This window comes from Chiloscyllium punctatum, chromosome 11, assembly GCF_047496795.1.
Source record: "Chiloscyllium punctatum isolate Juve2018m chromosome 11, sChiPun1.3, whole genome shotgun sequence".
NCBI lineage: Eukaryota > Metazoa > Chordata > Chondrichthyes > Orectolobiformes > Hemiscylliidae > Chiloscyllium > Chiloscyllium punctatum.
In genome coordinates, this window is record NC_092749.1 from 8,885,199 (window position 1) to 8,897,643 (window position 12,445).

General features: G+C 44.1%; 1 protein-coding gene across 1 annotated transcript in view; it reads left to right on the forward strand.

Moving 5' to 3' along the window:
• Window positions 1-320: 320 nt before the first annotated feature.
• LOC140482571 (L-gulonolactone oxidase) overlaps window positions 321-12,445 on the forward strand; it is a 52,444-nt gene continuing 40,319 nt past the window's right edge. Inside the window, exons 1-4 of the mRNA XM_072580100.1 lie at window positions 321-358; window positions 4,698-4,859; window positions 10,521-10,622; window positions 11,915-12,040. Coding sequence (XP_072436201.1) covers window positions 4,857-4,859; window positions 10,521-10,622; window positions 11,915-12,040 — 231 coding nt within the window. The 5' untranslated portion in view covers window positions 321-358; window positions 4,698-4,856. The remainder of the gene's footprint in view (window positions 359-4,697; window positions 4,860-10,520; window positions 10,623-11,914; window positions 12,041-12,445) is intronic.

The window sequence follows — 12,445 nt, forward strand, 5'->3', positions numbered from 1 at the left end:
ATGTGTACATAAGTACAGAAATACAGGAGTACAGTGAAAAGTGCACAATGTCACCACACACTGCACCATCTCAGGAACAAAGGTATCTAGGTACAAAAAGTAGTAAAAGAAACCAAGTTAAAAAGTTAAGGATTACCTTCGTAGAACAAGTGGAAAAATAAATAAGGTAATAGTTAATAATAAAGTCTTTTTTAATTTAAACTAGAAATATAAAGCAATAAAGTTAAAAGTTCAACAGTCTTTGATGAGTCCTCTAGTACTTATTCCAGTACCTGCCATCGCTACTGCTGCTACTGAAGCTGCCACCTCTGATCTCCTCCTGCTGCTTCCGGAACATTCCCTGGGACCCGATTGCCAGGTACGTGCTGCACCCTGCTGTCACCACCCGCCCCCTCACTTGCCGGGCCTGGAGATCAACGAGGGTCCCTGAAGGATTCCCACGCCGTGCTGAGAGACAATCTAACCACTGCTAACCACTGGCGTTCAGTGGTATTAACATCGCTGAATCCCCTACTGTCAGCATCCGCGGGGTTACAGTTGATCAGAAACTCAACTGGACTTGCCATGTAACCACAGTGGCTTCAAGAGCAGGTCAGAGGCTAGGAATACTGCAGTAGGTAGCTCACCTCCTAACTCCCCAAAGCCTGTCCACCATCTACAAGGCAGAAGTCAGGAACGTGATGGAATACTCCCCACTTGTCTGGATGAGAGCAGTTACTACAACTACTATGACAAAGCAACCTACTTCATTGGTACCTCATTTACCACCTTCAACATCCACTCCCTCCACCAGTGACACTCAGTGTGTACTATCTACAAGATGCACTGCAGAAATTCACCAAGGATCCTTATCCAGCACCTTCCAAACCCATGGTATCAGAGACTGGAGGGATTGAGGATTGAAGGGATGGATGGAGAGAGGGGTAGAGGATTGAAGTCCAATGAACAATAGCAGGGCAGCCTTGGTACAAATCCTGCACCAATTAATTGCTTGGATCAAGTCCACCTCTTCCTGCAGTCGGGTTTATGCTGATGATCAATAAAGGAAGCGACAAGGAACCTGATCTGATGTGGTGAGTTTACTCAGTTTGATGGAGCTCGGTATCCAGGTTAATGATTGACTCTTTTCAATGTGATTGGGATATTAACCTTAACTCAGAGATTAGCTGCCAGGTCACTTTAGTTAATGAGTCCCTTTACACTACACAGCAAATACCACATACCATATATCACGAAGAGACTTAGTGCAGAGTGAACCATTTTAAGGATTCCTGCCCACCCCCAACTCAAAGAAAATGCAAAATTCTCCATTCCTCACATTCCCTCCTGTTTTCTCTTGCTTTGCTTATGGGACGTGGGCATTGCTGTCTGGACCATTCCTAGTTGCCCTTGAGAAGGTGGGGGTGAGCTGCTTTCTTGAACCACTGCAGTTTGTGTGCTGTAGGTTGAACCACAATGCCCGTAGGGAGGGAATTCCAGGATTTTTACCCAGTGACACTGAAGGAGCAGTGATATATTTCCAAGTCAGGATGGGGAGAGGCTTGGAGGGCAACTTGTAGGGGGTGGTGTTTCCATGCATCTGCTGCTCTTGTCCTTTGAGACGGAAGTGATCATGGGTTTTGAAGGTGCTGTCTGAGGATCTTTGGTGAATTTCTGCAGTGCATCTTGTAGATAGTACATACTGCTGCTACTCAGTGTTGGTTATGGAGGGAGTGGATGTTTGTGGATGTGGTGCTAATCAAGTGGGCTACTTTGTCCTGGGTGGTGTTGAGTTTCTTGAGTGCTGTTAGAGCAGCCCCCATCCAGATAAGTAGGGTGTATTCTGCTGTTGACTTAAAGAGAAGCCAAGACATTTTTGACAGGAGTGGGAACCAACCCCACATCTCAGAGCTCAGTACCTTATTCCAGTACCTCAACTGTGTGACAGGTTTAGTTCATATGTTACCATCAGAATCTTTTGCTAGCTCTGAGATTACACAAACAGTATAATTATCAGAAAGGAGTATTGTCTAATTGAGTTAATCAGTGTAATCTTCTTCATTCATGTCCCCTGAGAGCCTTTTCTGCAGATTGACTGAACACGCACTGAAACAGAGTGTGGGTCAGCCACTGGATCCTAACGGGTTCAATGAACTTAACTGGGTCCAAACCAAATGAGCATTTATCGAGTGAGTGTCCATCGAGTGAGTTTATTTTGTGTGAGTTCAATGAAGTGAATGTATCTGAGATAGGATTGGTATACATTTGGAAACGCAAGGACTGATTAGGGATAGTCAGCATGGCTTTGTGCATGGTAAATCATGTCTCACTAACTTGATTGAGTTTTTTTTCAGGATGTGACTAGGAAGCTAGATGAGGGCAGAGCGATATGCATTGTGTATATGGACTTTAGCAAGGCCTTCAACAAGGTTCCATGTGGTAGACTGGTTAGTAAGGTTCGATCACATGGGATCCAGGGAGAGCTTGCCAAATTGATACAAAATTAATTCCAGCAAGATGGCAGTGGAGTAGGACGCCTCAGCCAGAGCTCCTCTGCTCTGCCTGTTCTTTTTCATTTTTTCTTCCCCTCTCCTTCCTTCCCTCAGCCTCCAACTCCCAGCCTTTGAAGTGGGGTCAGTAATCAGTGGCCCAGAGCAGGGACACCAGCGACCAGAGCAGAACATGGTGGTAGTGGCCCAATGCAGAGCGTGGAAACAGCCAGCAGCCAAACCACATGAAGGCCGGTCTGCATGGGTCTGCTGTGGAGAGCCCTTTGGGAGAGACTGTGATGTTAGCCTTTTCAACTTTACTTCGTGTCTTCCTGACCTATGGTTATATTGTGTATCGCTGGAATGTAATTCTCTTTTTCTTCATATTTTGTATCTATGGATTGTACCGACATACTCTGTACCTCAGTTGGCACTGTAAGTGGTAACTTATACACTGCTCATGGTACCCATTTGAGTACATGTGACAATAAAGCCAATTCAATTCAAATTAGCTTGAAGGTGGGAGACAGAGGGTGGTGATAGTGTTTTTCAGACTGAACACCTGTGACCAGGGGTGTGCCACAGGGATCGGGCCGGGATCCACTGTTGTTTGTCTTTTATATACACAATCTGGATGAGAATATCAGAGGCCTGGTTAGTAATTTTGTGGATGACACCAAAATTGATGGTATAGTGGACTGTGAAGAATGTTAACTAAGAGTATAATGAGATCTTGATCAGCTGAGGAAAGGAAGATGGAGTTTAGTTTAGATAAATGTGAAGTGTTACATTTTGGTAAGACAAACCAGGACAGGACTTACACAATTAGTGGTGGATCGCTGAGGAGTGTTGTCATAAAAGAGATCTTGGGGTGCAAGTGCTTAGTTCCTTGAAAGTGGTGTTGCAGATAGATAGGGTCGCGAAGAAGACATTTGGCACATTTGCCTTCATTAATCAGTGCATTGAGTATAGGAGTTAAGGTTATACAGGATGTTGGTGATACCTCTTCAGGAGTACCATGTGGAGATCTGGTCACCCTGCTGCCGGAAAGGTATTATTAAATTGGAAAGGGAGTAGAAAAGAATTACAAGAATGTTACTGGGACTGGAAGTTTAGAGTTATAAGGAGAGGCTGGATAGGCCGGAACTTTTTTCCCTGGAGCATAGAAGGTTTTATATAGTTTTATAAAATCATGAGGGAGGTAGATAATATGAGTAACAAAGGTCCTTTCCATAGTTTGGGGAGTTCAAAACTAGAGGGCATAGGTTTCAGGTGAGCGGGGAAAGATTTAAAAGGGACTTAATTGGCAACTTTTTCACACAGAGGGTGGTGTATATATGGAATGAGCTGCCAGAGGAAGTGGTAGAAGCTGGTACAATTATAACATTCAAAAGATATTTGGAGAGGTACAATGGATAGGAAAGGTTTAGAGGGATTTGGACCAAACAGAGGCAAATGGGACTAGTTTAGTTTGAGAAACTTGGTCAACATGGACAAGTTGGACTGAAGGGTCTGTTTCTGTGGTAAAAACAATGACTGCAGATGCTGGAAACCAGATTCTGGATTAGTGGTGCTGGAAGAGCACAGCAGTTCAGGCAGCATCTAAGAAGCTTTGAAATCGATGTTTCGGGCAAAAGCCCTTCATCAGGAATAAAGGCAGTGAGCCTGAAGCATGGAGTGCGTGGAGGTGAAGATAGTGTATATGGAGTCCTAGTGTATGTGGAGCTAGTGAATAAATTGTCCAAATGTCTAAAATTATGTGATCAGGCATTGGAAGGGTTTACAGGGATATAGGCAAAATGCTGGCAAACAGGACTAGATGAATTTAGGATATCTGATGGGCATGGATGGGTTGGACCAAAGGGTCAGTTTCCATGTGTATCTCTTTATGGCTCTACAGCATAATACCACAAAGTCTTCCCTGGACTGAATGACATCTGATCATTTCCTGACATTACTTAAAGGATAATTCAGAGCTGTATCTGGCACTTCGTTCCTGACTTGGGGATTGTAACACCAGAAACAGAGCAGGTCCATTGATAAGGGAACTGTTGGAGTATCAGTGGGAGATGGGACTTTGCTCCTGACTCACTGAGCTCTGCTCGGCCCGCGTTCGGTCTAATCACATGAGTTTCTCAGGGAGCCTCTACTTTGAGCTGTAAACCTGAGACTGGTTGAGGATCACTGGCCTATCAGCAGGTTAATTATTGTCTTCCTTATCACCCACAGGGATCTCATTAACATTCCAATCATGGCTATCTCACTGGGCTGGGACACAGCTCCTCTCATTTGGGTGACAATCCTGCCATTTGCCAGGTTCTGTGTCCCACTCGCTGTGAGTTTCCATTGCCATTCATTGCCGGCTTCCTGCTGCACTCTCCACTGACCATGGTAAGGATCGTCAATCTTATGTACAGCTCAGAGACAGGGAGATGTTACTGAGAGAGTGAGAGAAAGAATAGATAGGGAGATGTTATTGAGAGAGAGAGAGAGAGAGAGAGAATAGACAGGGAGATGTTACTGAGAGGGAGAGAGACAATAGACAGGGAGATGTTACAGAGAGAGAGAGAGAGAGAATAGACAGGGAGATGTTACAGAGAGAGAGAGAGAGAGAATAGACAGGGAGTTGTTACAGAGAGAGAGAGAGAATAGACAGGGGGATATTACAGAGAGAGAATAGACAGGGAGATGTTACAGAGAGAAAGAGAGAATATACAGGAGGATGTTACAGAAAGAGAGAGAATAGACAAGGAGATGTTACAGAGAGAGAGAGAATAGACGGGGGATGTTACAGAGAGAGAGAGAATAGACGGGGGATGTTACAGAGAGAGAGAATAGGCAGGGAGATGTTACAGAGAGAGAGAGAGAGAGAGAGAGAGAATACACAGGAGGATGTTACAGAGAGAGAGAGAGAATAGACAGGGAGATGTTACAGAGAGAGAGAGAACAGACAGGGGATGTTACAGAGAGAGAGAATAGACAGGGAGATGTTACAGAAAGAGAGAATAGACAGGGAGATGTTACAGAGAGAGAGAGAACAGACAGGGGGATGTTAAAGAGAGAGAGAATAGACAGGGAGATGTTACAGAGAGAGAGAGAGAGAGAATAGACAGGGAGTTTGTGGATGGGAACGACAAGCAGTGCAATCTAATTCAGGAATGGTCACTCAACCGGAAACGTTAACTCTGATTTCTCTCCCCAGCTGCTGCTGAGCTTTTCCAGCAATTTCTGTTTTTGTTACTGATTTCCAGCATCCGCAATTCTTTCGGTTTTTATTAGGGAGTTGGATCATTTCAGAGTTCATTCTGTGGAGAAGTTATGATAGTTCCCTTTTAGAAGGTGTTGGGTGTGTTTAATTGAGGCGTAAATCTGAAAAGTTGAAAAAGGGGCTGGAGGAGGTGATTCCAGTTGTCAGTGGGAATACGGTTGTCTCCAGTTCCACCCCAGCTTCGACTCCATCTCTATTACCCCTTCATTCTCTCAATGGTCACCGTGGGGATCCTACTGACTATGGGAGGTTCACTGGGACACAGAATTCCAAAGATTCCTGAGAGAGAAGATTTTCTCCTCACCTCTGTCCTAAACAACCAGCCTCATATCCTGGTCCCGAGCCTATTTTGGACCCTCCTGTCGAGCCCTTGAAGAATTTTATATATTTCAAGGCCATCACCTTTCGTTGTTCTAAACTCCAATGAATACCAGTGTATTCTGTTCAACTCAGTCCGTGCTCACTGCAACACAAGGGCAAACCATTTGAAGTTCCTCCTTGTCAGAAAGAAAACGATGTTTTGAAAGAAAGCAGCTTGCCCTGCGTCCCCGTACTGATCCCTGGGAGAGATCTCTTGTCAGATTTCACTCAGTCTCTTGCTGACAGTAACAGCATCAGCGTTGCTGAGCTAATTGACAAACCTTGAAACATTCTCAAATGCCCTGAAGGTCCACTGTTGCCTGTCCAGTGTGACTCACTGAATTAGTTCTATTCAAGGCTGATTGTGTAAACCTCAGGTTTCAATGACCTAGGATCAGAGTGAAAAATGCCCCTTTCTCACAGTCTGTTCGGCTCCGGAGCACCACAAACCCTTCTGCAGGACTGTTTGAAACAATTAGTTTGAAAGTAGAGATAGGAATGGATGAATCACTCTCTCAGTCATTTAGTCCAGACTATGATTGCGATATTATATCAGATCAATTTATCACTCATTGCTTGTGGTTTTAACAGTGATCAAATGATTAGAAAGAATGAATTTATAATCATTGAGAGAATGACACCCTCTATCACAGGTTACATTGAAATATATTCACTTCGTGTCTTAAGTCTCCAATTTGTACAGAGGACGGCAGCATCACTATAATGGCTCAATAGTTTGTTTTGCTATATCTGTCCTGGAGGGCTTAAAGGGGACAATACAGAGGCATTTTACCCTGTATCTAACCCCATGCTGTCCCTGTCCTGGGAGGACTTAATGGAGACAGTGTAGAGGAAGCTTTACTCTGTATCTAATCCTATTCTGTCCCTATTCTGGGTGTGTCTGTGAATTTTTCCCAAAGGTTAAAATCCTTCATGTTGTGAAGGACAATATTAAAAATTAACCTCCTAATCTCCTGTTTGAAAGATTCTACTGTCCTTCACATTATGTGCACAGTGTGGGTTTGAATGTTTAAACTGAACTCAGTTACTTCATGAAATGAAGTTGCTTCCTCTCACATGTGTAGCAGCCTCTGGGTGCTGTCTTCCTTTATCAATCTGGATGAAGAAATCTGAAGTTGCCACAGTAAAATGAGCAGCTCTCTCAGTGGAAACCCTCCATTGTTTAATTACTCATCCCAAGCTTCATTTATTCCCACAGTCTGATTTATAGAGTAAGTTACCTGCTTCTGGTCTGCTTCTTCCTCCCACTGAGACTGTGAATTCTTTCGATCACAGCCATCTAACCTTCAGACTGATTCCTACAGAGGGCTGACTGTCTGAGGAACTGAGTGTGCTTCCTGGTTTTGCTCTGTGCTTAATTATGAAGAAGATTTCTGGCCCTCAGAATCCGTGGTTCAGTTTTTAACCAGGACTGGTGTTTTCCAGAAGGTAGCTGTGGCTAAGTGAGCAAAATTCAAAAACAGATTTAAATCCCACCCTGAGCCAAACAATGACATTTTTTTTCAGAAAATGTGCTTTATTCATAAAATTTGTGGAAAGAAGAGTTACAAAATATTTTCAATTTGAATATTGCTGGATTTGTAATAAAACTCAACCTGTCCCCATGCAGCATATTCCATTCAATACAACTGTAATATTTACAAAATTCATTCCTTATCAAGTAAACAGTCAGAGGGTAAAATTTTTCAAGTTGGAACTTGCAGAAAGTGCAGTAAGTGTCTTTTCTTCGTGTGAGGTGCCTCAGTACATTTGGAGTAGTCTTGATCACAATGTCCCTTCTTTAAAAAGTACACAGCCCAAGGGTTCTGCAGTTCCTAGCCCCTCACTGTGCCCCTTAATGATAGCACTTAACCACACTGCCTACCTCCATTGCAGCTGCTCCCAGGTTGAGGATGCCCCTGGGTTCTTGACATGGAGGGTGTGCCAGTCTGCAACACTGAAGCAGGGAGGACTGAAAGAGCAGCTAAGTTTAGGTAGACCAAAAAGGGTCTATCCTACCACTGAGAGCCCCCCCAAGCAGGCAGGCAGGGAAGAAAAAGAGAGAGAGAGAGAGAGAGAGAGTGTGTGTGTGTGCGTGCGTGCGTGCGCGCGCGCGCGTGTGTGTGTGTGTGTGTGTGTGCGCGTGTGTCCAACCCAGGGCACAGCCCCCAGCGTACACAGTCCCACACATTGAGATTTTTTTTTCAAAAATATACTTTATTCATAAATGATTTGATGGTCTGTACATTGGATCATGCCATACATATGTCCATATTTACAAACACAGATTCGACTTTATTCTTGTCCTTTACAATCCTGTGCATTTTTTCAATCTTGTATATATACATATATTTGGCTGAGGCATCAGCAGAGCCCAAAAAAACGTCTGTATGGGCCCCCTGTTCTTCTTTCGGCAGGCCGATCTTACACAGTGGTCTTTCCCCACCGCGCCTTGGCGGCAGCTGCCCCAAGCTTCAGCGCGTCCCTCAACACGTAGTCTTGGACCTTGGAATGTGCCAGTCTGCAACACTCGGTCGGGGTCAACTCCTTCAGCTGGAAGATCAACAGGTTTCGGACCGCCCAGAGAGCGTCCTTCACCGAGTTGATGATCCTCCAGGCGCAGTTAATGTTCGTCTCGGTGTGAGTCCCGGGGAAAAGGCCGTAGAGCACGGAGTCCCGCGTCACAGCGCTGCTCGGGACGAACCTCGACAAGCACCACTGCATTCCTCTCCAGACTTCCTCTGCATAGGCACATTCCAGAAGGAGGTGTGTGACAGTCTCGTCCCCCCCGCAGCCACTTCGAGGGCAGCGTGCGGTGCGGCAGAGAGTCCGGGCGTGCATAAAGGATCTCACAGGCAGAGCCCTTCTCACCACCAGCCAAGCCACGTCTTGGTGCTTGTTGGAAATTTCTGGCGATGAGGCATTCTGCCAAATGGCTTTGACAGTCTGCTCAGGGAACCGCTCGACAGGATCCGCCCTCTCCTTTTCCCGAAGGGTCTCAAGGACGCTACGTGCTGACCACTTCCTGATGGACTTGTGGTCAAAGGTGTTTTTCCTCATAAATATCTCCACGAAGGACAGGTGATACGGAACGGTCCAACTACTCGGAGCGTTCCGCGGCAGCGAGGCCAGGCCCATCCTTCGCAACACCGGGGACAGGTAGAACCTCAGTACGTAGTGACACTTGGTGTTTGCGTACCGGGGATCCACAGTCCCACACATTGAGATGCTCAGAACAAATCTGAACAGAAACCACATCAAAGCTCTCCAGCCCTTCCTTACAAAGGCACATCTCACTGCAGCTGACCAGTCTCCCACACAATACTGAGGGGTCACTGCACTGCTAGAGCTGCTTATCTTTTGTAGAAGATCTCCCTTTACATGTAAAGATCTGACAGCAATCTTTTAAAAAGCATATTCCACATTAAAAAGCATATAAGATCAAGAGCATATGCTTGATTGAAGCATATAAGATCCTGAGTGGACTTGATTGGGTGGATGTGTAAAGGATGTTCCTCTTGTGGGAAAATCTAGAATGCGGGGTCAGGGTTCGATTTGACTAATTATTGTCACATGTATGTAAGTACAGTGAAAAGATGTTTTGTCTGCAGTACAAGCAGACCATACAAAGATCATAGGGTGATAGAACAGAGCGAGGAATTCAATGTTACAGATGCAGAGAAGGTACAAAAAAAGGTACAAGATCAACATTAGGTTTGAAATTTGACGTTGATTCAGCAGTCTAATACCAGTGGGGAAGAAGCTGTTCTTGAATCTGTTGGTACGTGTGTTTAAGCTTTTGTGTCTTCTGCCTGATGGTAGAGATTATAACTGCGGTGGGAGGGGTCTTTGATGTTGACTGCCTTCCCGAGGCAGTGAGGAGTATAGATAGTGGCAATGGATGAAAAGTTGGTTTCTATAATCACCTGGGCTGTATTCACAACACTATTTTTTTACAGTCCTGGGCAGAGCGGTTTCCTTACCAAGACATGTTGCATCCAGATAGAAACCAAAACAACTGTGGGTGCTGTAAATCAGAAACAATCCCAGACGTTGCCAGGAAAGCTCAGCAGGTCGGGCAGCATCTGTGAATAGAAATCAAGGTTAACGTTTTGAGTCTGTTGACCTTTCAGAATGCTGAGCAAGGGTCACCGGCCCTGAAATGTTACCCTTGATTTCTCTTCACAGATGCTGCCAGACCTGCTGAGCCTTTCCAGCAACTTCTATAATTGTTTCTGATGCATCCAGAGATACTGATACATCATAGAAAGCATTCTATGTTGGGTGAAAGTCTAAAGTTGTTTAAAAATCATGGCACCCATTTAATATAGGTCTCTAACTCTCACCTCCAACTGCAACCCCCCCCCCCACCAATCCCCACCTTCCCAGTTCTCTAACTCTCCCTCTGTTTCTCATTCATTCAGATTCAAGGGACTGTGGGATATCAGTTCCAAAACTGGGCCAACACCTACAGCTGCAAGCCAGAGTTCTACTTTGAACCAGCCTCCGTGGAGGAAGTCCGACAGGTGAGGAACAGAATCCACTCACTCATTCAGCCCCCACTCCAGCCCATCGCCTGCTGACCTCCAGATACATCATGATGGGCCAGGGAGTTCTTTAACCTGCAGTCAGACCAAAAGCCAACCCACATTCTGCAAGGCTGCAGTGAGAGGATGCAGAACTGTCACTATTAGCTCATGGATACACAACTAAGAACAGTGAGTCATTAGAGATAGGGTTCCGAGTTTATTTAACACCTGTCAGGTTCTCAGAATGTTTTAAAGTACTTCACAATCCAGGAGAACAGAAGATACTGAGTACAGTATACACACTGAGGAAATGAGAGGTGCAGGATTTTCACACTGGAACACAGCAAGATGAAGGAGATATGCATGCAAGAACAGAGATATAAAGGATATCTTGGAAATTAGGGTTATGATTCCAGCTGAAGTTACTGTTGGACAAGTCAGATCTAAAATTAAATCTAGATTAATAGATTTTTTAAATAATTTAGCATTGTGATCTTTTGTTAAAACACGAACTAAGACTACAGTTTTGGTTTTAATAATAAAACAGGGTTTGTTAACAAAAAGAACAAAAATAAAATAAACCAAATGAAGCTATCTTAAAAAAGAATTGGAACTTGCAAAACATACAACAAAACCAAATCTTATCTATTTCCAAATTCATCACATTCTCATTAATCAAAATCCAGAGGAATTTTCACTGTTGGATCTATGGGTTGAATTTCACTGCTGCTCAGTTCCTGTCATGAACTGTAACTCTTTTTTTTACCTTGAATCATCACAGAACCAACTGCTTAGACATCCTTAGTTTATTTAGTAATTTGCAGATGACTACCCAACCAATCCTGGATTGAAAGATACACAAACTACACACTTTCACTGAGGTAACTTAGTCCCTTAACTGCTTTGAATAATCTCCTTTTTCTCAGAGGTTATATTTGTGACTGACTCCAGTCATATTGTCTTCAAATTGTTCAAAAAGCTTTCAAATCTCTGAGTTTTTTGAAAAGCAATCTTTGAAGATTCTAAAACCAAAAGCAAGATAGTGTCTTTCAATGTTTTCTTTCTCCTGTTATAAACTTCCATGACATAACCAAACTTCCATGAACACCCCAGAGTTGCATATTGGTTTCAAACCTAAGTTCCGGAAAAATTAACCTTTTCACAAAAATAGATCAACACCCATATGCCACTAGTTTAAAATCCAAATGCTAAAAAATGGCAGTAAGTTTCACAAATTGGCTGAAAGCAGATACTCTCAGATTTGTTATTAAGTGTTCCTCATTCTGTAGGTTCTAGAGCTTGCCAAACAGCGCAACAAGCGAGTGAAGATCGTGGGCTGTGGACATTCACCCTCTGACATTGCGTGCACTGATGATTACCTCATCAGGCTCAACAAGCTTAACCGGCTTCTCCAGGTAACATTCACGCTACATGTTTGAAACAAAATCCATTGCTTTCCCCAGCTGGTTTGTCCTGGGTTACCCCAGGAGAGTTTCTCCCAGTGTCCATTCAGGTTAGAGAGCTCTGATGAATTCACTGTGATTGAGGAGGAACTCTGTGCTGGGAACTAACTCACACCTCAATGTTACACAGTCCAAACATGGAACCTCACCGTGCCAGCTAAAAGCATCAAACACGACCACTATTGCCCATTTGACACTTGGAGATTAGTCCACTGCTCTATCCTTCCATTGAGGAAACAGGCACTGGAGAAGGTGAAATTAGATTCAGTACAATAGATACAGACAACAAAAATGAGTAGTTACAATGGAAGTAGATTAAAAAGCTACGAGATGTGTTCGAGATCTTTAGGGTTATGG